General features: G+C 45.6%; 1 protein-coding gene across 2 annotated transcripts in view; it reads right to left on the reverse strand.

Annotated features, from left to right (window-relative positions):
• SMOX (spermine oxidase) overlaps window positions 1-23,608 on the reverse strand; it is a 51,174-nt gene that overhangs the window by 15,997 nt on the left and 11,569 nt on the right. Inside the window, exons 1-3 of one of the 2 annotated variants that reach the window (XM_064419042.1) lie at window positions 10,510-10,644; window positions 8,758-8,992; window positions 4,152-4,378 (exon numbers count right to left, since the gene is read on the reverse strand). In XM_064419042.1, coding sequence (XP_064275112.1) covers window positions 4,152-4,378; window positions 8,758-8,965 — 435 coding nt within the window. In that variant the 5' untranslated portion in view covers window positions 8,966-8,992; window positions 10,510-10,644. Of the gene's footprint in view, window positions 1-4,151; window positions 4,379-8,757; window positions 8,993-10,509; window positions 10,645-23,608 lie in introns of those variants that run through there. The other variant, XM_064419041.1, reaches the window with a different exon arrangement.

Raw genomic sequence — 23,608 nt, forward strand, 5'->3', positions numbered from 1 at the left:
ATGCTGTCATTCTTTGGCTGCATCCCTCCCCCAGAAGCTGTTGCAGCACACAGGAGAAAGCTGACAGATAACAAGGCCATTAATTAGCTGATTGTTAAAGGGAGGGTTCTTGGGAAGCAGCTCTTTAGGGACCACATCCTTGCTGAAAAGCTGAAGTAAAAGCAGGCACTTCTCCTAAATCAGGCTGGTGATGGATTGTGATTTTTCAGCTGCATTTAACCTGTCCAGCTCACCACTTCCCACTTCTCACTAATACCTGGGAATCGGCTTTAAACACCTCTCTGGAAAGGGAAATGAGGACTCAGCAGGGACAGAGGAACAACTCTGAGATAAACTGTCCCTGTTCCCATTTTCTGAGGAGTTATACACACACAGAGACCCCAAAGGTGCAGACATTACCCTCAGAGATCCCACTCTGGTCATTTTCCTGAGAATCATGAAGATGTAGTATAAGCAAGAAGAGCCAAAATCCTCTCCCAGCCCCAGGATTCCCCCAATTATCCTAGAAGGAATGGAGAGGAAGGTGGGAAGATGACAAATACATAATCTGGGCATCACACCCTGGGGAACCACCCTGTGCTGGTGCCTCTTTCCTTTTGGAGATTGACCAAATGGAGTGACAATGACCCTGAGCAGTGCCAGCCCCACACAGCACATGGTCTAAGGAGGACAATCCTAAAAATCCTGCCCTGTCTCATGGTGCTTCCCTTGGCAATGCGTGGCTGGGAATCCAGGTGGACTGGAGACCTTCCTTGAAGGCATTGCTCTCCTTCCACTAAGAGAATTCAGGTCACCTCAATCTCATGACAAATCCTGACTGACCTCACTGCAGGGCAACAGGCTCTCCCAAGGAACTTTCTGCTGGAGAAATGAAGAGCTGAGCAGTCTTCAAGCAGTCTGACTGCTCCACTTCCTTGTAACCAAATAAAGGCTCCTGTGAGACATCCCTACAGCTATTAAAAATTCAGGCTACTGCAAACAAAAATGCAGCAAAACTTGTATTGAGGTAGAAGAAGCCAGCCAAAAACGATTGGATAAGTGCCTGGAAAAAGCCTAAGGACTTTCCAGATGAATTAGTGAGGCAAAGCTCTGGAGGTACAGAGGTGCTTTGCCTTTCACTCCAGGAAAATTCAGCACAGAGAGACCTCGCCTTGCTAAAATGCAGTTTCAGAGACTCCACATGCCCCAGTGAAACTCAAGGGAGACCCCCTGCACTTTGAATTCCCTAGAATTTGGTGTCCAGATGACAAGATAACTGGGGCTGCAGAGACCCAGCTGGAGGAGAAGAGCTGAAGGCACAGGCTGGAGCCCCAGCAGCTGCAGGCAAAGCCAGGCAGGGTGTGAGTGCGTGGGGAGCGAGCCGGCTGTGCACAGAGGGCAGGCCTTTGGAAGGGTGACAAATTTAGCCCTGCTCATTCAGGGATACATTTTCCACTGCTCATGCCAGTCCTACATCCCTGATTAGGCTTTGCATCCATCATGGGTTGCTGGCTGTTTTGTGGGGGGGTCTTTCTTTTCAGCTCAGGACAGGGTGTGCCACCTTTGCTATCTCAGCCTCCTCTGAAGAGGTGAGATGACATGATGGTGGGATTGCTAATAAAAATTTGAGAAAGGCCTGAGAGCTCCTGTGAGACAAGGGAAAACCCTGACCTCAGGATTTAGTGATCTGTTAGATGACTTTTTATGCTTTAACAAAACCAATCATAAAACCTGCCTCCCAAAAAGAAAACAGAGATGCAGAACTGAAAATTCTTGCTGCTCCTCCCCAGCATTCATTTCACCACCGGTTAAAGCAACAGAACTTTGACCCAAAAAAAAAAAAATTAATAACCTCTCACGAACAAGCAAAAAACCCCTCACAGAATCAAAGAATGGTTTGGGTTGGAAGGTACATTGAGGATTGTATTGTTCCAACTGCCCTGCCATGGACAGGGACATCTTCCATTCATCCAAACTGATCCAAGCCCTGTCCAACCTGGCCTTGGACACTTCCAGGGATCCAGGGGCAGCCACAGCTTCTCTGGGCACCCTGTGCCAGGTTCTCACCACTCTCACAGCAATGCTGGGGAAGCAGGGGACACCCCAAAACACAAACCAGAAACACCCCCGCCACACGCAGCATGTGTGGAACACCCTCTGCACTTCATGCCAGAGGAAATTGTCCCCAAAGCCACACACCTGCTCCTGGCTGCCCTCCCTCCAGGGCACTTGTTTTTCCTACAACAATTTTAACTGGGTATTTTTATGAGATCACACAGCTTGCCTGAATTCCCACATTTCCTAGGCAGAGCAGGGAATAAACCACAGCCAAATGCCTTAAATCAGTACAGATCCTCCAGCCTGGCACCCCGAAGAGGCTGGGACAAGCAGCTCAACAAAACCATGAGCTGCTCCTGCAAGAAATTCCAGCAGGCTTTGGAGGAAGGCAGAGAAAGCCCCTCCCAGCAAGAGCAATTAAGGGGCTGGCTGATGTCCCCTGCTTGGCTCCAGCTGTCCCTTAAGTATTTTTTATCACCACGAGTGGCTGCAGACATTTTTACAAGCCATAAATGTGAAAGCCTTTTCTGTCTCCTAGCGATAAAGATATCCTGTGGCAATGATAAGCTAATTAGGTGTTGTGTAAAGAAGATTAACTTTTAATGTGCTGTTCTCTCATGTCACTGGCTGCCCCTTTCTCTCCCCTTTAAAAGAAAGGGTAGATTTACCAAATTAATAATTTCTAAAACACTGGTACCTCGTTATGACCTTTATCTTACTGGGTTTATCTCAAAGCTAAGTGGCTCTCATCTCTGTACTCCCTTCTCATTCTGGAGTCTGCCCTCCCTTTGCTGGAGAATTTCCTATCATCTTCCAGACAGGATGATCACCAAGCCCTGCACACAGTTTGGCACCGTTCCATTTACATAAATAATGCTGCTCACTGCAGTATTTTCATTTACTCTTTCTAGCCCCAGTTGCTGTTAATCTTCCTCCACACACATCTCACCTTTTTTTTGCCTGCCTGGAAAAAGTCTCATTCATTTTTTTTTTAATCCAGTAATATGAAAAATTGTTCAGATGAAATATATCCACCTGCATTTGTCCAAGACATTGTCCACAGGTTGACAAATCCTTCCCAAAATGAGATTTCTTTGAAATTCCTACTACTCCTCTCTGAAACTGAAATGATTTTGTGCCATCCCATCACTGATTCCAGTTCAGAAACACAGGGCAGTGCCAAAAATCTTTCCAAAATAAAAAAAATATCCCTTTTTCTGCTCCCCACCCAATTCTTGATAATTCTTTACAGGCTGCAGTGACTTTTCTAATGCTCCCAGACATATTTTTAAACAAAGTATGCAAGAGTAACCTGAATCTAGTGAGTGTTCAGCCAAGAGTCAAATACTGAAGTTTGCTGTCAGATGAAAATCTGAAGGTTTTAGGCACTGTTACAGCCTGATGAAAATATTCATGTTTTGTTCCATTTTCTACAACCCACTGAGAGATCACATTACCTGGAGGGCCAGACAGTCTGCACTGACCCCTCTAAATGTACTTCATAAACAGCATTAAAAAAATGTGGGGAATAATTATAATTAACTTTGGCAAGCAAAAGAGTTTAAATAACCTTCAACTGAAGTCCATGCTGGTCTCAATCTCCCAGAAAATATATTCCTTTCCTTCTGATGCAAAAAAAACTTTCAATTCCTACAAAACTGCACTGACTTTGGCACACCACACAGCATTTCATAGTATTTATAACCAATAAAAAGTCACAGGGATACAATATTTAGCTGGTTGTTGCTAAGGTTTTGCCTTCTACTTTGTTTAGCAATTTGATCCTTACACTATTCTTTTAATTAAGTACTGGATTAATTACAGGATGTCCCCAGCAAATTATTGGATCTTCCCCAGAAATAGTCGCTGGAAGTGATTAAATGGATGACAAAAATGGAAAGATTGCTCTTCCTCACCACAGAGAGTTAATCCCACATCAAAGACAAATGGGGTGCAGTGAAGCAGGTGAGAGAAAACTCAGCATTGATTTTTTTTTTCCCAAATAAATTAAAGACATCGCTGTTTTTCTACCTTTGTCCTGGAATTTTCTAACCGCCAAGAGGCCTCAGCGTCCCAGGCAAATCTACCACTTGACAAAGCAGCTGGACACCAACCTCGTTGTATAAATCACTGAATTCTTCAACCACATCTTTCGGGATCCTCTGCCCGCTGTTGGTGAGGTGATAAGCCACCCCATTCTTGGAGTAAAGGCTGATCCGCCCAACGCTCCTCTCGCTGTCAGTGGTCTCTTCCAGCAAACCATTGTCTTCTGCTAGATGATAGACTGGGTTTCCATGTGAACCATGAATCCACGTAGCTCCCAGCTCAAAAGTGGCATGCCCTGCAGGAGAGGAAGCCAAGCAAGCTGGTTATGGAAGCCTGTTTTCCTGGAAGCTTCTCACGCTCAGCCCTGAATAAAATGTGCAACAGCAGAATTGCCCAAGGACAGCACATGTTTGAACATCCCTTAAGGGAGTTTTTCTCTCTTAGACACAATGCCAGCATTCTTGGAACTGGTCCTTTGGGATACAGGTTTGGGTATTGCCAGAAGGATGGGATGTTGTAATAAAGATCCCTCACAGTGCAACACCTCTGATACTTAAGGAGAAATTCAGCCCTTCTCAGTTCCCAGCTCTCACCAGGGTTGTTGCCAGCAGGGAGATGGAGGAAATATGGATTGCAACACTGGCCTGAATACTGCACGTTGTCCTGTGACTAAAAACGGTTGTTATTTACAAATACACCTCAGATTAACTGCAATAAAACATGCATTTCCATTCCCCAAATGAGTAAGTAGGCTGTATTTTATTACTTATGCCTTTGGAGGTTTATATAGCAGGTTCTTAGAAAGAGGCACTGTCAGGCTAAAACACCAAAAGCATTTTGTTTTCATCACCTGTACTCTCTGCTTGAAAAACACAAAGAGTTTGATCAGCTCCACTCTCCCCATCCCTTACAACTATCAGGATTTGCACCAGGGCTTTGTTCCCCCCAAATCCAGCACTGCCAGAACGGGCTGAGAGCACAGCTCAGCAGCTGAAAGGAGGTGCTAAAAATAAGCATGGGTCACGTATCCCCCCATATTTTGACAGATTCTCAGAAGGCCAAAGCAAGTTTAAAGTCTGAAAGTGCTGGGCATCTCCCAGCACCCCTGCAGCAGCGTGGGAATGCCTGATTAAGCAGGATAATTAATAGGATCCTGCTTGATGAAGAAAGGATGGTGCAGTTCCCAGCTATCATTTGCTGTTTAACATGTAAATGTATGCTCAGACAGAGGCACTGCAGCACTGAGCTGTGCTGCAGTCAGGTTTAAAGAGTGAAAGCTCCAAGGAATGCTGCTCCCTGGCTGCGCCCCTGCCTCTGAGGGAAGCTCCACTGATCTCATTTTCCAAGCAGCCCCTTTATCAGTGAGAGCTGTGCTGAGTGCTCTTCAAAAACCTGCACTACAGCAGGAGGTTTGTACACCACAGCACTGCTGCAGAGAGCAGCACCAACACACAGACCTGAACACTTCAGGTGCCACCAACTCCAGCACAGCCCAGAGCACCCAGCCACGTGGAAATGACTGAACACTGGCACCCAAAGGCACAGAGCTGATCAATATTGCAAGTGGCAGTCCCCTGGTTCATGCAATCCTCCTGCAACTCAGGCCGTGCCAAGCAGCAGCAGGAATGCTGCCTCCTGCTCTAGGGCAGGAGCTTGGTCTCTGCTGCACAGCAATCCTGCTGAGACACCTGATTTTGCAAAGAAAACAATTTGCCAGCAGCTCCTGCTGCCGCCTTAGTGCTTGGTGACAGTGATGATGTGTTCCAAGTTCTCCTGTTGAGCTGTGTGGAACATAATCAAATACCAACAAATTAAAAGCTCATTCTTGCCTGTAATATTCATGCTCACTATCATCACTACTAGATAAGCCAGGTCTTACCACATGTAAGTTAAATTATTAGCTATTTAAAAGTGTAAAATTAAATAAAATTCTTTTAAACAGAGACAGCTGATTTACTTTCAGGGCCTTAAAGGATTTTCGGTTCAAAATTAATGTATTTTGAATGAATCATGCCATACAACAACAACAACAACAACAAAAAAAACAAAAAAAAAAATTGGCAGAGAAACACACAGATTGTACATCAATCCTCCTGGACAGGGATGGCAACTTCACATTTCCCTTTGCAGCCCTGGCCATTTCTTGGGTATCCTGTTGTCAGATAGCTGCAGTGGATACAGAAGTTATAGGTCATGTGCAGGAAACACACAGTACACAAAGACACAAACCCTCTGCCTCACCTGTGCTAGAATCAAACCTCTGAATACCCAAATTATTCCCCTGAGAAGCAACAGTCTGTGCACTTGAGGGAAAATACTGTCCCCTGCAAGACATGGCTCAGTGAGGGGGGAAGGATTCAGATATAACCCTGAGAAGGTGTCACAATGCCAGAATGGTTTGGGGTTTGGAAGGGACCTTAAAGATCATCTTGTTCCCACCCCCTGCCATGGGCAGGGACACCTTCCACTACCTCAGGTTGCTCCAAGTCTGCCCAACCTGGCCTTGGGCACTTCCAGGGATCCAGGGGCAGCCACAGCTTCTCTGGGCACCCTGTGCCAGGGCCTCACCACCCTCACAGGGAATAATTTCTTCCTAATTAGTAGTTCTGCTAAAATTTAAATCAGATCTTTAGTCAAGTGTGCAGACAGGGGAGAGGCCAGAGTCAGAAGATGGATCCACCTTGGCAGAGAACTGCAGCCCACACCCACACAGGGCAACCTTGAGAGCTGGCAGATAAGAAGATAAGAGAAAGATAAGAAAAGACAGTTTGGAGTTTTAAAAAATTCTTAAAAGACTAAGACTTTGCATGCCAGCCTCTGCTCTGCAACTAACAGTTACATCTACAAATTCTGAAATTGCCTACTGACTGAAACACCTGCTCTCCTCAACCATTAATTAAGAGGTGTTAATGAGACGGAGATGGCTCCCCAGCAAAGTCAAATATGTGAGTTACTGGTGAAGGTGGGCAAAGATAAGAGAATCAGCCTCAGTACTAAAAACACCAGAACTATTTCACAGGTGCACTGGGAGAATGATCTGTGGCTCCCCGAAGATTTCAGCTCTTTCACACTTCCCTCCTCTCACAGGCATCATCCAGGATATTTTTAATGCAGCGGATTGTGTACAAAGGACACACTTCCCATCCTAACCTCTATGCCAAGTCTCAGCAGAATGTAAAGTGCCCTACTCAAAACTCTAGAGATTAGATTTTTCTGACTGCCTTTCCACTGGTTTGCCTTCTGCAAGTTCACAGGAGGCTGCTGTTTATTTACTGTGGTGAGTTTATCAGGTAAAACACAGTGATGTAAGCACCTAAGAAATAAAAAGAAAGCAGGGCAGCAAGAGGGCAAAGGTAATATCCAGAGTGGGGTCAGAAACAGAATTAGTTAATTGAAAGCAGGAAAGCAATTCAGGAAAAGCAGAGAGCTTTATGCCTCCAGCAGAGAAGAGACAGGCAATGTTCCTCTGGATACCAAGAAAAGCTCCAGTGGCTCCTGTGCTACAAAGGACAATGTTTGTTCCAGGAGTTTTGCCTGAGAGGTTTTTAAATTGACATGGCATTCAAATATTCAGAGTCTGCACCTTTATTACACATCAAGAAAGGAGGCTGCAGAGGTAGGAAAGCTGAAAATCAGGATAAAGGGATACATTGAAGATGTTTTTCCAGCAGTCTGATTCCCACTGGGTAGCGCCCCACACAGCAAATTAGTTGTAGGAAAATGAATGGGTTTGTTTGTGAAGCAGAACAGCTCGGGGTTTCCCCTTTCCAAGGGCTTTAAGCCCTCAGAAACAACCCATCAACAGCCTGGAGATTTACTGGCTGCTCCTGGGAAAGAGTCAAGCTGGAAAACCTGGGTGGAAACCGTCTGCATACAGTCACTCAATCACAGACCTGCTACACAGAGCTCTTCCTGTGCGACAGAAAACAATCACCCAAATCCTTTATTTTATGGAAACACAGGTTTGGAGCAGCCCTGGGTCACAGGTGAGGCACCAGACAGCACAGAACCACCCACCCACCCTGAGAGGAACCCAAGGACTTAAATATTTACTCTCCTGACACTGCCACACCTCAAACCATTTTGATAACACACATAACTCCATTTACAAGGTTCATTTGACCTCGTGGCCACACAACCCCACCAGCAGCCCTCTGCAGGCACTGATGCCATTTCCAGATGCCTCACTGTCCCTTCATGGTCACCAGAAGCTGATGCCTTAAACAGCTGGAACAGAGGCTAGACAGAGTTAAGGGGAATAAAAGGATATTTATTGAAGGGCCTTCAAAGGCCACACCCTGGCAGTACCAGAGCCATGGTGTTGGCTCGGCCCGGATGGTGCCAAGATGGAAGCAAGAAGAGGGCTTGGTCACAAGATCTCACATTTTTATAAGTTTTGGACCATTAGCATATTGGAGCTAATTGTCCAATTACAGCCCCAGCCCATGAAGTCCTATCCTTATTTTTCTTCAGTCCACATAGTTGGGCCTGAGATCTGGATCTGGCTGTCCTTGGGTCCCCAGCTAGAGAAGGCGTTGTCGTGTCTCCCTACTCTGTGAAGAGAGCTCACCATCCCCTTACACAAAACCCAAACCCGCACACCAAAGCAGCCCAAAAATCAGAAGAACTAAGCAAAAACCCAGACAGCTGAAGCCCGAGGGGGCTGAGTCTCACCGAGTTGGACGCTCTGCACGCGGCCCCCGATGCGGTCGGTCGCCTCGAGGACTGTTACATCCGTGAATCCGCTTTCCAGGAGCGCCTTGGCTGCCGACAGGCCCGCGAGCCCAGCACCGATCACGACTATTCGAGGCTGTCGCTTTCTCCGTAGGCCACTACTAAGAGGATCATCCGTGCTGTCTGCAGATATTTCACAACTTTGCATGCCGTCCAAGCTCTCTTTCTAAGGAACCTGTAGGAGGAAGCACACAGGTGTGTTCAGGGAGCTCGGATACAGCTTATCCTCTGGAGTTAGAAGGATCAAAAATGAAGAAGTCCGGTGGAAAAAGAAACTCGGTGAGTTAGACCCAGCCTTCAACATGGGATGCACAGAAAGGATAACTGAGGTCAAGCTGGGATGCAAAACAACTTTTTAGCCTGGAGCACCAAGAACTCCAGAAATCTCCACCCTTTCATGCCATGTAGACTATTTCCAAACGAGTCAAAGGACTTTCAAACGCCCATGTTTTTATATAACCTCCAAAAGTGGTAATTTTGTGGTGAAGACTTTTAAAAGAAAGAGAACCACGTCCCCAGTGCTGACAAGCTCCACAACCCAGCAATGAAGCTCCACTTTGCCACTGTGGCAACCACAAAGCCTGAATTTCAGATCCTCTAAGTAGAGGAGGAGGTAAGGAGGATTTAGCTCAAAGCAAGGACATTGGATCTCAAGCCAGCCATTACAGAAAAGAGACAGACAGGGAAATGTTTCAAATGATGTTAAGTCAACAAGGGCTACTCCCACATTTCACAAAATGCAGCCCCTGGAGCCAACACTGTCCTGCCACATCAGGCTCAGCCTCAGGCTTAGATGAGAGGTTCAAACCCACACCAGTCCTGACTAGTCCAAATCTACCCAAATCTCCACCTACCAATATATTCAACTGCTCCTCCAAGCAGGACTTTGTTTTCCTTGGCAAACTCCTAGCAGACACCTTTTTACTGCTATCTACCCTTATTTCTCAGGTCCCATCACATCATTTTAGTAGGTCGGACCTGAGTCCATGGTTAAGGTTCAACCCTGAGCAGGGATGAGCAGTGCAGGATGTCTTTATTCACAAAAGCCAGCGTGCACTTACCTGGTTCTGGATGGTTCACACCCACCCTCAGGAGCACAAAGAACAGGGTGCAGAGATTCCTACCCCTCCAGACCTGAGCTGACATGAGTCCCAACTTGCAAAGGATAAACACACAGCCCAGGATTTATCAGCCCTGGAATCAGCTGATGCCCAGTAATTTGGATAAAGCACAAACACAATTCCTTGCCTCCCTCTCCTCCCTCCCCAAAAAGAGACATCCAAGAAGCTCACAGTGTGCTGCCTCTACCTGTTGCCAAGCTGCTGGATATCCATTCTGAGTTCTTCCTCAATTCTCCCAACATTTGGCCACTGACAAAGATTCCTACTCCTCTCTTCCATCACCAGAAGGGTCGACTTAAAACACTGCTGGCCTACTGCAGTATATGATCACAGGAACTAATGAAGCAGTTTCATTTGGAGAGTCCCTTTTTCTCCAGGATTTTAGAGAATTTATGTATGTTGACCAAGCAATATCCACTCTTTGTAAGGGAGCTGACACCACACTGCAGTCGGCAGGGATTTCAGTGGTATGAAGAGGAGAGTGGTCCCACTGGAGCTCTGACAACTCTTTTGAAAATGTTTGGTTTCAACTGAAACAGCTTCAGCTCAATCCACCCTTCTGTGGACTCACCTGCAAGAGGGATTTGCACAGTGTGTGCAAACTCTGATTCTGCCACTGCAGCTTGTCCCAGCTGGCCCTGCATCAGCTGCAACTGCCACTGCAGCAGCTTCCAACGGCCACAGCCCAACAGAAGGCAGATCACAGAATTCTGATGGATGGGACCTTCCAGCTCATCCCATTCCCACCTCTACCATGGACAGGGAAGCTTCTACTACTTCAGGTTGCTCCAAGTCTGCCCAACCTGGCCTTGGGCACTTCCAGGGATCCAGGGGCAGCCACAGCTGCTCTGGGCACCCTGTGCCAGGGCCTCCCCACCCTCTCAGGGAAGAATTTCATCCTAATGTCCAATCTAAAGCCCTCTCTAGTTTAAAACTGCTCCCTCCTTGTCCTATCACTGTCTGCCTGTGTAAAAAGTCGCTCTCTGTCTTTTTTGTAAGCCCCCCTTAGGCCCTGGAAGGGGCTCCGAGCTCTCCCTGGAGCCTTCACTTCTCCAGGGGAACATTCCCAGCTCCCCCAGCCTGGCTCCACAGCAGAGGGGCTCCAGCCCTTGGAGCATCTCTGTGGCCTCCTCTGGACTCACTCCAGGTCTTTCTGTTGTTGGGGGTCCCAGCACTGCAGGTGGGGTCTCACTAGGGCAGAACAGAAGGGGAGAATTCCCTCACACAGACATTCTACAGCCCTCCCCCCCCTCCTTGTTCTCCTGATAACACTTTGATCCATGCATTTTCATTGCCACAGTAAAGGAACATCTTTTCTGCCATCTACAGTCAGTAGAAATTGAAGGGGTTTAGCTCAGTTAAGCACAGCTTTTCTCATCCTGGCTTTAGCAAGCTTCTGTGAATTGTTCACATGAAAGCTCCAAGAAAATGTTTTCCTCCCTGTTTCAGCATTTTAATACTGGATTAGGTGACCTGTCCAGACAGATGAGAAAATAGCAGGGTATTTTGTGTGTACAGAACCCTGATTTGGAAACCACCCTTAATTAGCCAACAACCTGTACCATATGATCAGCAGGGAAAGGCAATTAAAATTTAGCAAAAGCTTGAGCTTTCCAACCAGGATCCACATTCCACAGTGCAATGAACAGGTGGTAAAAATATAGAAAGCCCCCACTACACTTTATTTCTGTATCAGTTATTCCCTTTGGCACGCTCATGAGACAAGCACATAAAACAGAATTCCCAGAATGACCAGGTTGGAAGAGACCTTCAAGATCATTGAGTCCAACCCAGCCCCAACACCTCAACTAAACCCTGGCACCCAGTGCCACATCCAGGCTTTGTTAAACACACCCAGGGAGTGTTTAACACCACCTCCCCAGGCAGAAAGTTCCAGTACTTTCTCACTCTTTCCATAAAAAAAAATTCCTGATATCCAACTTGTATTTCCCTTTGTGCCACTTCAGACTGTGTCCTCTTTTTCTGTCACCCACTGTGTGCAGTGCTCTCCCTTCAGCACTTGCCAAGCCACCAGTCAGGGCTCTCGAGCCAGTGGATATTACCAGGTCCTCTGACACAAAGACAGTTTGGCTTTTTACTTCTTCTTGATTGCCAAAAAGGCTTGTTTCTCTTTTTTTGTTGTTTTTTTTTTTCTTTTCTCTTTTAATCACAGGGTAAGAAGTGTGTTGGCTGTTGTACTGTGGATCTCTCTCAGACTGTAATTTTACTTGGTGTCCGTCTAAGAGCAAGGGTAGCACTAAATCACAGCTTCACTCAAAAGTAAAATTCCCTGCTTTGTCTTGCTTACAGAGTTCCTGTGACACAGCCAAGAGGCACTGGTTACCCACAAGAAGAAAATATCCAAATACACGTTCTCCTTTTGTCTAAAAGACACAGCTTCAATCCTCTTAGCTCTTGTGCTTTTAAGTGCCCTACTCAGGATATTTTAATCACTTCTACTTCCAGACTTGCCCCCTTCTCTCAGTCTCTATCACCATTATCTCCCTGACTTCTTAGGAGAAATTACCTTCCATTCATCCCCTCTCACTCCTGCCCATTTCCTTAATTCAAAAAACAAATGAACACCTCCAAAAAAATCCCTAAGACCAACCCCTCCCAAAAAAAAAATCCTGAACATAACTGCTGTTTTCCAGCAGACAAATCTTTGCAAAAATATATCTTCTAAGATGGGCATCATTCTACCAAGCCAGAATCTTGGGTTTCCATTCCTGGCATTTGTACTCGCTACAAGTTCAGCAGGATGACAACTTCTTTCTTTTTTTTTTTCCATTATTTTGCCAGTAAAACCTTGCAGGTTACAAGAAAGAAGCCAGAGAATTAAGGCAGTTCACAACTGCCCTCCTTACTACAACAATACTCTGTGACCAGGGAATTCTTCTAGGACCCCTCAGAAAAAGGTCGCTGAGGCTCCAACTATTTAAAAATAGAAAACCAAAATAAACAAAAGCATTTCTCAAGGAAATCTGCTATTCTTAGCTCACCCAACTTCTCCTGTGGCAGTATTGTTGGAGCCCTGGTGACACAAAGACTTGGGCAAGGCAATGCTCTGAAAATGAGGTTTGTGTGCTTGAAGGCTTGGCTGAAGGTTGGTCGGGATTTGGGGCTTTGTTTGGGGTTTTCCACCAGGACTGGTTAATCTTTAAAAAGTGACCTTCCTTCAGACTCTGTATCACACAGCAGGTTGCCATTTACCCATGAGCTGGGACTGCTGGCACTCCCAGAACAAATTCATGGTCATCCCAGAGGGACCCATCTCAGCCCTGTCACTATTTCAGGTGTTCAGCTGGCATTTGCTGCCCACAGCCTTTGAGGGCATGGGGACGAGGAAAGATCCACCCTGCTGACCCCTGGCATTCCTGTCTCAGGATGGCTGAGCTGGAAGGGAGCTTACAGACAGTTTAGAAAGGTCACTTAACCTTTCTGAGTGCTCTTAAATTGTGTTGAATCAACAGCCTTCAGACTAACAAGTGCAACAGCCAGTCTGGAGGGTGAGAAATGCATCATCAACACAAAGAAATTCCCTGCTGACTGCACAGACCAGCAGAAAAATTTACCAGAATCACTTTATTCCATGGAGGTTTTTATTTGATGAGAATTAAGCATCATCCCTAATCAGAAAGCTAAGCAATGATAATGCATGTGTTTGAAAGGAACTTGGATAAAAGCAACAAGAGTCAGCTGAAAGACTAAATGGAAGCACAAGAAATAAACACACTACTATTTCTTCATTATTTTAAGTGCAGCTATTCAAAATACTATCAACACATGAAGGGGTACTGCACACACATGTGTTTATAATACAGGTTTGTCATCACAGCTGAAAGTGTTTACAGAGAAAATCTGACACCAAATTAATTCAATCCAAGCAGACACAAAGTGAGATTGAGAAACCAAGAGCAGAAGCTAGGAAAAAAATCACAACAAAAATAAAATATCTAATTTTAACAATGACACTAATCAGCTGTTGAAATACTTTCCTCTAAAGACAGAGAGGATACTGGTTGAAGCTTTCAACTCAGGATCCAATCTGTCATAAACATTTACACTCCAGTCTCAGTAGAATACCAGGCTGTGGAGCTGGGAATTATCCTGCCAATTCACTGGAGATGGCCAGGTTTGAATTGCAAAACAAAATTTTGTGGCCTTTGCACCTCAGAAATCTACCATGATGAAAACAGAAAGAAAAATAATAATACCAGGAAACTTTTTGATTCAGAGTTTCAAAAGCCTCTTTTCAATAGATGTAATAACCTCTATTATTTCATCAGCTGCATAAGGAGAAGTGTTTATCTGAAAGCACTGTTAGCTGAACCCAAGGCAAAAGCTCCACCACACAGAAAGAGAAAGGTGACTTATTCAGCAGATGTAAAGACACTGCAGTTGTTAGGCCATTAACTCATTACACAGCCCAGCACTCCTTGCACTGAGCATGGTTGTAGAGCATAACCCTCACCTAAGTAACTGCAATAACAAAATTTCCACTCATCATCTCTAATGCACCTTTTTCCCTAAGCTGAGGGAGAAGTGCTTGGAAGGATTATTCTGGTTGGAGCAATTTTATCTCCTTTAACACATTTGCAGGTTTCAGACTCAGGCTGTTCCCTGAGCACAGGTCAGGACACATCATATCTCTGAGCAGATACAGAAGTGAAGTGGAAGGGATTTCTGGGCTGGCTCCAGCACTGCCTGTCAGTGCCTCCCGACGCTGGGAGCTGTGGTTCTCCACAGCTCCTGGCACAGCAGAACAAGCATTTTGTAACTTCTCCCTCCTTCCCCCTTTCGTCAGCCTTCTCAAACACAAGCACATTAATCTTTACTGCCTGTTATTTCAAGATGCTCTTTCCAAGCTCTCCATGCTGCAAACATGTCAAACTGGAAGATGTCTCTTTTTCCCTTCTCCCTCCTTTTTAACCCAGTAGGCTGTACACCAAACTCACAACCCTTTTCAATATCACCACTTACACCCTTTCAGGAGTGTTATTAATTGATCCCAAGTCCTCCACATCAGTCAGACACAGGGGGTGGCACCAGCCTGCTGTTCCAAGCTGCCTTTGTACAGGTGTTGTGCAAACATCAGCCTGGGCCAGCTGTGTCTGCAGCTCCACAGGAGCAGACACACCTCGTTTATTTAGCTACCTGCAGAGCTGCAGGAGCAGGGTGATGGTCCACAGCCTCCTCTGTACATGCCAGAGCCCTTCCCCAGCTCATAAACCTGTGTCACTGACAGTAGAGCATCACTGGGATCAAGGTTAACTCGTGTTACACCTGCACATGCTGGCAGCTCACCTCCAGCTGCTGGGCTGACACCACCTGCAGAGTGACACTTCCTTGTCAGCTTCATGCTCAGGCTTTATCCAAGCCAGGATTTTAGTGTGAGCAGCTTTGCCAGGTGGATGAAGCAGTTGGAATGAATCCCCAGCCCAGTTCTGCTCCCCTCTTTTGCAGGCAGCTGCCAGATGTGAGCAGGGACCTGTCCTGACAGCTCACAGCAACTGAGTGTGGGTCAGAAAGGCTCTGCTCCAACCTGCTGCTCCAAGCAGGACCATCACCACCATGATCTCCTTGAACACAGTGTTTTCCAATACCTGAAACAAAGGAGACATGCAAAATCCCTGCTTTTCCTATCAGTGAGGCTCCATCCCCCCATCACCTCTTCCTGCCTGAGCAGAGCAAAGAGCCTTGCAGATGCTGCATGGGGACACATGAGCCTGAGTGAGCAACCCTGCCAGGTCTCAAGGAGGTTGTGAGTGGAACATCTCCATCATCTCTGCAGCACCCTCTCTACTGCATCCCACACCATTCATCCCACTGTGTGCCTCATCTCTGCCCACCAGCCCTCATGATGGAAAGATGACCAGGCTCATCTTTCTCACCATGGTGGTACAAGGAACACAGACTCCCAAAAACAAGCCAGCACTCCTGTGCCAACAAACAACTTGTGTCCTGCCTTGTATTTCCACAGAATCTGAAATGGTTTGATTTCCAGAGAGCTGCTGGATTTTATAGGGGTGGCTGTGAGAGAAAAACAAGTTGGAACTGAAGATAAATGCTACCATCCACTACAATTTATCCCTGTAAAAGCCCAAGCCATCAAGCATGGCTCAAGGCACTGAAAATGCTGATCTTACATCAGCAACACCAGCTCCATTTACAAATTACTGACCCACCCCAGTGACTGACACACAGGGAGTTCAGGCTGGCTCAGACATCAAGGAAGGAAAGGCATTAATGACACACCACGTGTACTCTTGGACAGCAGTGTGCCAAAATGCTTCCCGTCTTTCCCACACACCAAACCCGCAGCTCGCTCCCAAACCTCCTCAGCATTGGTTTTTTGAAGACAACAGGGACTTTCAGGCTGGCTCTGTGCTCTTCTTCCTCTGGACTCACCCCAAAAGAGACAGGAAAATACAGCATTAACCTTTGCCTGTCCAAACTCAGGTCTCCTTTACTCTGAGAAGTTGACCTTACCAAGCCTTAATTTCATTTACTCTCTCACTTGCAGGAATTTCCCCTCCCCTCATCTCAGGAGAGACAGGGAAGAGGCCATACTAAATTGTCTCCTCTTCCCAAGCTGGGAAGAAGCTGTGCTTCTTCAGTGCACACAGAACAAATAACAAACTACTGCAAAAGTTATGAAAGAGAAGAAGCCCAAAGCTGGTGGATATTAAAGCTGAGGCCATCACACCTTATGCAGAATACAGGCTGCCACCACAGCACCACTCTGTGGTCCTGCTGGCTCAGAAAATGAAGCAGAAATGTTTGAGTTCTTCAACAACAACAAAAAAAATTGCTCTGAGAAATGGTATTTTTTTGCAAGTATGATCCAGGACAGCCATCCCCTTTGCCTCTTTCCACAACATCATCATCAAGGAAAAACGCAGAAGGGAGCAAGAGAATAAACCACAGCACTCAAGAGAACCATTCAGGCTGAAAAAGACCCTTAACCATGACATTTGACATTTTATAATTAACTCTCAATCAACAAAAATGGTGGAACAAGGTCCAGAATAAGATTTCCTGCTACTTTGGAGTCACCAGGCACGTCCTCTGCCATTTGATTTTCCAGCAACACACTGAGTGGTCCCCAGAAACACTCGCCCCAATAAACCTCCTTCACTTTCCAAAATCACCAGCCGGGAAAATCTCTGCACTTTTGAAGGTCTGAAGGAGATTAATACAAAACAAAACCAAACAAAACAAAAAAAAAAAAAAAAAAAAAAAAAAACAAACAAAAAAAAGGGTACTGGTTGGTGCTTTTGATCAGGAAACCACTGCACATTTTTACCACTGTGATCCAACTTGTTTTAATGCCTGCAAATATCCCTTGAGTCAAATGAACTTGTTCAAAGCTGATTCACACCAAGGCTACTTTTTAAATTGGGTAGTTGTTGACAAGTAGAATATATTTAACAAGCCCCAAGCGTCTTGGCATGTAGTATAAAGACTTCCTATTATGAGCTGTATTTTTTTTTTTTTTAAAGGGAACATATGGGCAGAGCAGGTTGTCTGCCACGGGGCACTTCCTTACAGTGCTTGGCACTGACAGAGCTGCATGGATATCCAAAAAAATAAACCAAGGAACGTCACGCCAAGAGCACAGGGGATGAATCACACCATTTAAAACTCGCTGATAAAATGCATCATTATGTGTTTTTCAAATCCTCCTCATCTGAGGGAAAAGAAATGAAAATAATTGTGTTCCTCTGGCTGAAGGGTACCGTGAGAATGTGGCAGGATCTGCCAGCTCCAAGGGGCTGGGATGGAGGCTGCTATCAGGAACACACCTTGGTGAGTGGGGCAGCATCTTGATTTACAGTGTGGGGATAAAATGAAGGACTAGAGGATTCTCTCTACCATCACAAACTCCCTCTGGAGGCAGTCATCATCCTCAAATGATGCCCAGAGAAATGGGCTGAGAATGTAGTCTGGGCTACAGAGCTTCTCCTGTCCCTGCATCCAGCAGGATCAGAATTGCAATTGTTCGTGTGCCTGAGGCTCCAGTATTACACAGCTGAAAGGAGTTCCACTGCAGTGACAGAAAGAACAGCTCAGGCATGTTCCTTGGGCAACACAGGAGCAAATCCAGTACAGCCACTGCTCTGCAAATCCCCTGCAGTCTGAACAAGCACGTGCTGTAGCTGGCACATCAGCATCCCCTTGTTTGGAAGGTTGCAGATAGGTAGAAGGTCCCACCTACCCAGAATGCACCCCACAATATCCACCCATCACAGAGACAGCTGTTACTGCCACAACACTCTCCTGCTGTGTCAGGAGAAGCTGAAGAACAGGGGGACACCAGTTTTACTCAACCTGCCGCAGTGAACAGGATATTCCCATCGCAACCCTGGTGACAGAAATCGTGTTCTAGCCAAGAATTCCAGTGCCTTTGGTCTGCAAATCCTACTGACCACCAGGGATCCAGCAACAGCTGGCCAGAACCTAAACAGAGAGAGCACCAAACTGCAGTTTGGCTCTGTCAGCCTGACAGGACAAAGGGCTGACAGCTCAGGAACAGCTTGGACTTGTTGAACTAAACAGGACAAGCAACAACCAGTCCCAAACTGGCCTGCCTTCTCCTGTGCCTTTGTGAGCTTGCCAGGCTCTGGTAGATCCTTAGTGGGAATTGTTCCCTATTTCCAGCTCTGACGACCCCTATTTACAGCTCCTCAATCACACTGAGCATTGGGAGGTATCTGCCACTCCTACACTCCTGGCAGAAGTAAAGCTTGGTGTTTCAGGATTGTAAAAGGAAGGAAAGACAGACAGTAAACTGCAGGGGAAAATAAGGTTATAAGCTAAAAACACGGGCATAATTAATAGAACAATGCTGCAAACAAGTTTCCTGCAGAAGTCATATTCCAGCTGCCAAAAAGAGCTGTACCCTATCCCGTCTGCACAACCTTGAGATCTTATCTCTTCCACCCTCCTTCTTTCTCCTTTTGTTTGGGAATCTTAATTCATAAAACGAGCCTTAATTAAATGGGAAATATGCCTGTGTTTGCACAACTCAGAACACAATCATGTCTCAGTCAAATAAACACTGGTGTCCGTATTACACTTGGGAATTTGCTGTGGTTTGGGGTTTTAAATTCGTTGCAGCAAGCTTGGGAGCAAAATTTCAACAGGAATCTTTTCTTCTCCTCCCATCCTCTGTACCAGGAGGGTGAGACAGGGAACAAATCCCCATGCAGAGAGGCTCAGTATGGGCTCCAGCTCTATGTGTACATGAGGATCATTTCAGGACACACCATATGAGACACGATAGCCAAAAGCAATTATTTTTCCTCACCACTTCTCAGAACCCAGACCTACCAAACTGCCCTGAAATAGCAGCACAGCTCTTGAAATAGCATTATTTCTTCCCTTTTTAAAAGCAACACCCACACTGAATCTTTGATTTTAAGCCATCCCCAAGCAGTTACCACATCTTTACCATTCAAGCCACAGGGAAAATCATTAAATCCAACAGCAACACTATGGGAAGAGAACCAGAATTAGAAAAGCCAAACACCGCATGGATTTACTCCCACAGTAACTGGATCGACTTCAGCCTGGAACAGACTAGACGTGACTCCAGGAAAAATATGTCTCTCCAGGTGCAGCTGTATCAAAGAGATTTTCCCTGGGCTTGTGCTTTGCTGGAGCATTAAAGAAACCACATGTTCCAGCTCTGAGGCAGCAGACACGTACCCAGGGCTGGCCTCAGCACGCTGCGATTCACGCAGCCTTCTCCATCCTGCTGTCTGCACAAACACACCCCGGAGCAGCACAGAGCCCAGGGCAGGGGAATTCAGGCTGGGAAGCAAGTCCTTAGATCCTGAAGGCTGGGTTAGGGCTGGCAGAGTGGCTGTATGGTCCCACCAAAAGCTTCCCTTGAAGAAGATGGGAATTTTTCCCCATGGGTTTGTGTATGACAATAAGAAATATTTCAGTACAAAAGCAAAGAGAGTCTCCTCACTACACACTGTCTGCACTCAGGTCACCCAGAGATATCCAAAGGAAATCAGTATTGCCATGGAAAATCTCTTATACAGGACCACATCCCTGCTGTAAAGTGACAGGAACAATTCTCCCTGCTGAGTGATTTTCCTCCTGAGTGCAGAATGGAGCAGAGAGCAGAAACAGCTCACGAATCATGGAATCACAGAATAGCTGGGGCTGCAAGGGATCTTTAAAGGTCAAACAACACCAAAGACAAGAAACAGAAGGGTGGGTGAGGAAAGAGATGAAAACACAACAGTGACACCTTCACCTTCGTTCCCATCTTGTTGCAAACTTCAAAACAAAGCCTGAGGAGGAAATTTTGTCTGGAGATTCCAACAGAAAACATCCTCCAGTCGACTTCTTGTGCTTTGAGGTTTTAAGTGCCTTGCAGGTAAAGTGGAGCCTGGAGTGCTGTGGGATGCACTCCTGTGATGGATTACCACTGCTGCAAGGTGCCCTTCATTTCTCCCGACACACCTGAACTCAAAATGTTTCTTCTCTGTGACAATCAAGACATTTTACCAAAACAAAGGGAAGTTTACTTTAGTATTGATCCTCTGCATAAATTGTGCCTCAAACAGCTTCACATAACTGAGATGAAATGTTGCTCAGAGAGTAATTAAATATCACAGGCTGAGGAAAGAAAAAAAATATGTATTTTAGATCTAAGACATTCTTCACAGAGCAGGAAGATTTGTCATATGGTAAACAGTAGAAACTGTGAATTGGGACACTTGTGATTTATCTCTGCTTCCACAGCCTTCCCATGTGACTGCAGTAAAAGAGTGACAATCCTAACCATGAGCTGCTCAAAATAAAGTACAACTTCAATGTGTTTAGGTGGGAGCTCATTTTATTCAGCACACCACGCTGGATCCTTTCAGTATCTCAGCTCCACCGAATGTAAAACAGCACAAGCACCTGGCTGTGCCAGAAGAGCATTTCCACTAATGCCCTCTGAATGAAAAGGCATCAGTGTAAGGTATTAAATCCCTACCAGGACAGAGCTATGTGCAAGTCAGAGGAGATAACAAGCCAGTAAATTTCAAATCACCACTTGCATCCATCCCATAACGACATGCTGAAATCCCTCCAGCTAGGCTGGCGTGTTGGCAGGAAAAAAATTGTCATTTCTAAATTTAACAGACACCTCAATCATTGTGTGATGCTTCAAAAGCAATGGAGATATAAAGTGTAATTCGTAGGACACCATTTAAACTGAAATGAGAGCTCCGCTCACTGAGCAAAGGCTTTTCTTAATACCCTTCCTGTTTGGACAATTTGATCCACTTCTTTTTTTCCTCTACAACCACAAAGGTCTGTCCTGCAGTGAATGGATAGGCTTTTTTCTGGGATAACTTCCAGGTTAAAGAGAAAGGATTTACACTTGAATGAAACATAGGCACTGTATTTGGAAAATTTGTTTTGAAAACTTGGGAAGGAAGCAAAGCCTCCTTCATTTAAAAAGGGACTCAATTAACATTCTCCAACAAGTCTTCCTATCGAAAGGACAGTATTTGCTGGGGAACATGTGATCTGAAACTTGTTCTCCTCGCTCACAATGTTCCTTTCTGAAATACAGGGCACTGCTTTGGAGAGACACGAGGATCTTTGCACAGCTTTCCAAAGGACTGCCTGTCACAGGCCAGGCCTTGACTCCAGGCATCAGAGCTTCTGTGACTTAAGCTCAGGAAACTTAAAATAGTGCTTAACAACCCTAATGAAGACCTAGAGTGACACAATCCTCCTGTGGCTCCCTCTACAAGGACAGCTCATCCATGCTCAGCCACAAGGACGAGATGAATCCACGGTGTCACAAATCTCACCTCCTCACTGTCCTGATAAAACACATTTTTAAAACTTTCTGGAAACACATTAGAGACCAACCAAGCAGGTGCTCTGCTTTTGATTCCTGCCTGTCTGGGTGTGGGTTTGATCTGTAGCAGGCAGGGGCAGACAGGAGCACCCTAAGGGTTATCTTGGGTCTGAAAAACAATCCTGCAAGTGCTGGGCATGTCTAGAAATTGCCCACGCTGGAGGAAGAAAACAACCCATGCCATTATTTTTTTTCCAGATAAAGACGGGAAAAAATGCTACTGACAGTTTAATGTGCACTTTTATTTCTAAATTCCCTTATCAACTGCAAATGACAGAGCCTTCTTCACTCTTTAATAAGTACAGGTTGAAGTCAAGCCCAACTCGAAGTTGATGACGGATTGAGTCCACATCAATACCCAGCAGATTTGGATGGGAGATAAAGGCAATATTGGTGTGTATAGCTACAGAAAACGTGCTATCAACATATCCAAAATTTTGGGGAGACCATCTGTAGCAGCCCACTCTCCTTCATTTCTCCTGGATGCCTCCAACTGCAGCATGACCCAGGCACAAGCAACAGAAGGGAAGAGTCACCTGCAGCTATCCCCCACCAGTGCCTCAGAGGGACTACGTAAGCAAAACAAGGACACAGACTCTCTCCAGAGCCTGTTCCAGGAATTTGGCTGCTGAGATGAGAGCTACCCTTCGGAAAAAAATACTATTTTTCCCTGCTGATCACACTTCTAGTGCAGGCACTACATCAGGTGTGGATAACCATAAAAATTCTTCTGCATTCAATCATTACTCTTTAGTTCCTCCATCTGGGAGTTTGTTTACACCAAAACAGACCAAACAACCCATGGTGTCTTCCCTTCATCCAAAATAAAAGCAATTTAGGGGTTCTGTTTTGAAATAACATTTTCCATGGGAAAATCAGCAGGCTTTAAATTCACAGTACAGTGGAACTGTGTCCTCACACTTAACCTTTAGTGACAAGTGCCTCGCTCTTAACCTTTGCTGGTCACAAACACAGATGTCAGGACAAAGCAGCAGAGAATCCTCTGTACATCCCATACAAACCAACTACGAGGTGCTTTGCAGAGCTGGGAACGAGCTGCTCAGTGATAAACACACTTAATGGAGTTTACATTTGCTTAAGACACTTAGAGATTAAGAGGTTAGCTCATGTCTTTCCTGCCTAGCTACAGGCAGATTCTGGACAGCACAAGGTGAAGACACTTTTCCTGTGAGGTTAAGCAAGAAATTAATGAAAAGCTGTAGGCACCTCACACAGGGTACAGGGCCAAAAGTTGGGCTCAAATTGGGGTTTCTGTGAAAACAATCCAAACAATCCAGTCCCAAAGGAATCCAGAAAAAAAAATGGAGAGGACACAGTTCACAGAGTCACTCTCCCATTACCTTGAGTTCAAGATCCCCTTAGCAGATGCATCTTTTGCACCCAGAAATGTTCCTTGCAGATCCCTTCTCCTGAGAATAGAACAGGTGGTGACAACTCATGAAATGTGCTCATACCCACATCTACAAGAATCTGACTTACGTTTCATTGCACCTTTGGAAAGAGGCAACCCACTCCGAAAGTTTAAAACTGCAGTAATTGCATTTTTTTCAGGAAAAACAAGGGAAGAGTATTTAATAATCAAACAGCTTCTCCTCTCCATGTACAGAACTGTGGAAGCTTTCTGATCCTGTCCCCTGTCCATCTGCATGTGCTGGAAACAAGCTTTAGGACCAGGAATGTGCTGCAAAGTCCAGTACCACACAAACACACAGGACGCTTCTCTCTGTTCTGTCATGTTGGATTTAAAAACAAGGTATTAAGTTAT

Source organism: Passer domesticus, chromosome 4, assembly GCF_036417665.1.
Source record: "Passer domesticus isolate bPasDom1 chromosome 4, bPasDom1.hap1, whole genome shotgun sequence".
In the NCBI taxonomy this organism is placed as follows: domain Eukaryota; kingdom Metazoa; phylum Chordata; class Aves; order Passeriformes; family Passeridae; genus Passer; species Passer domesticus.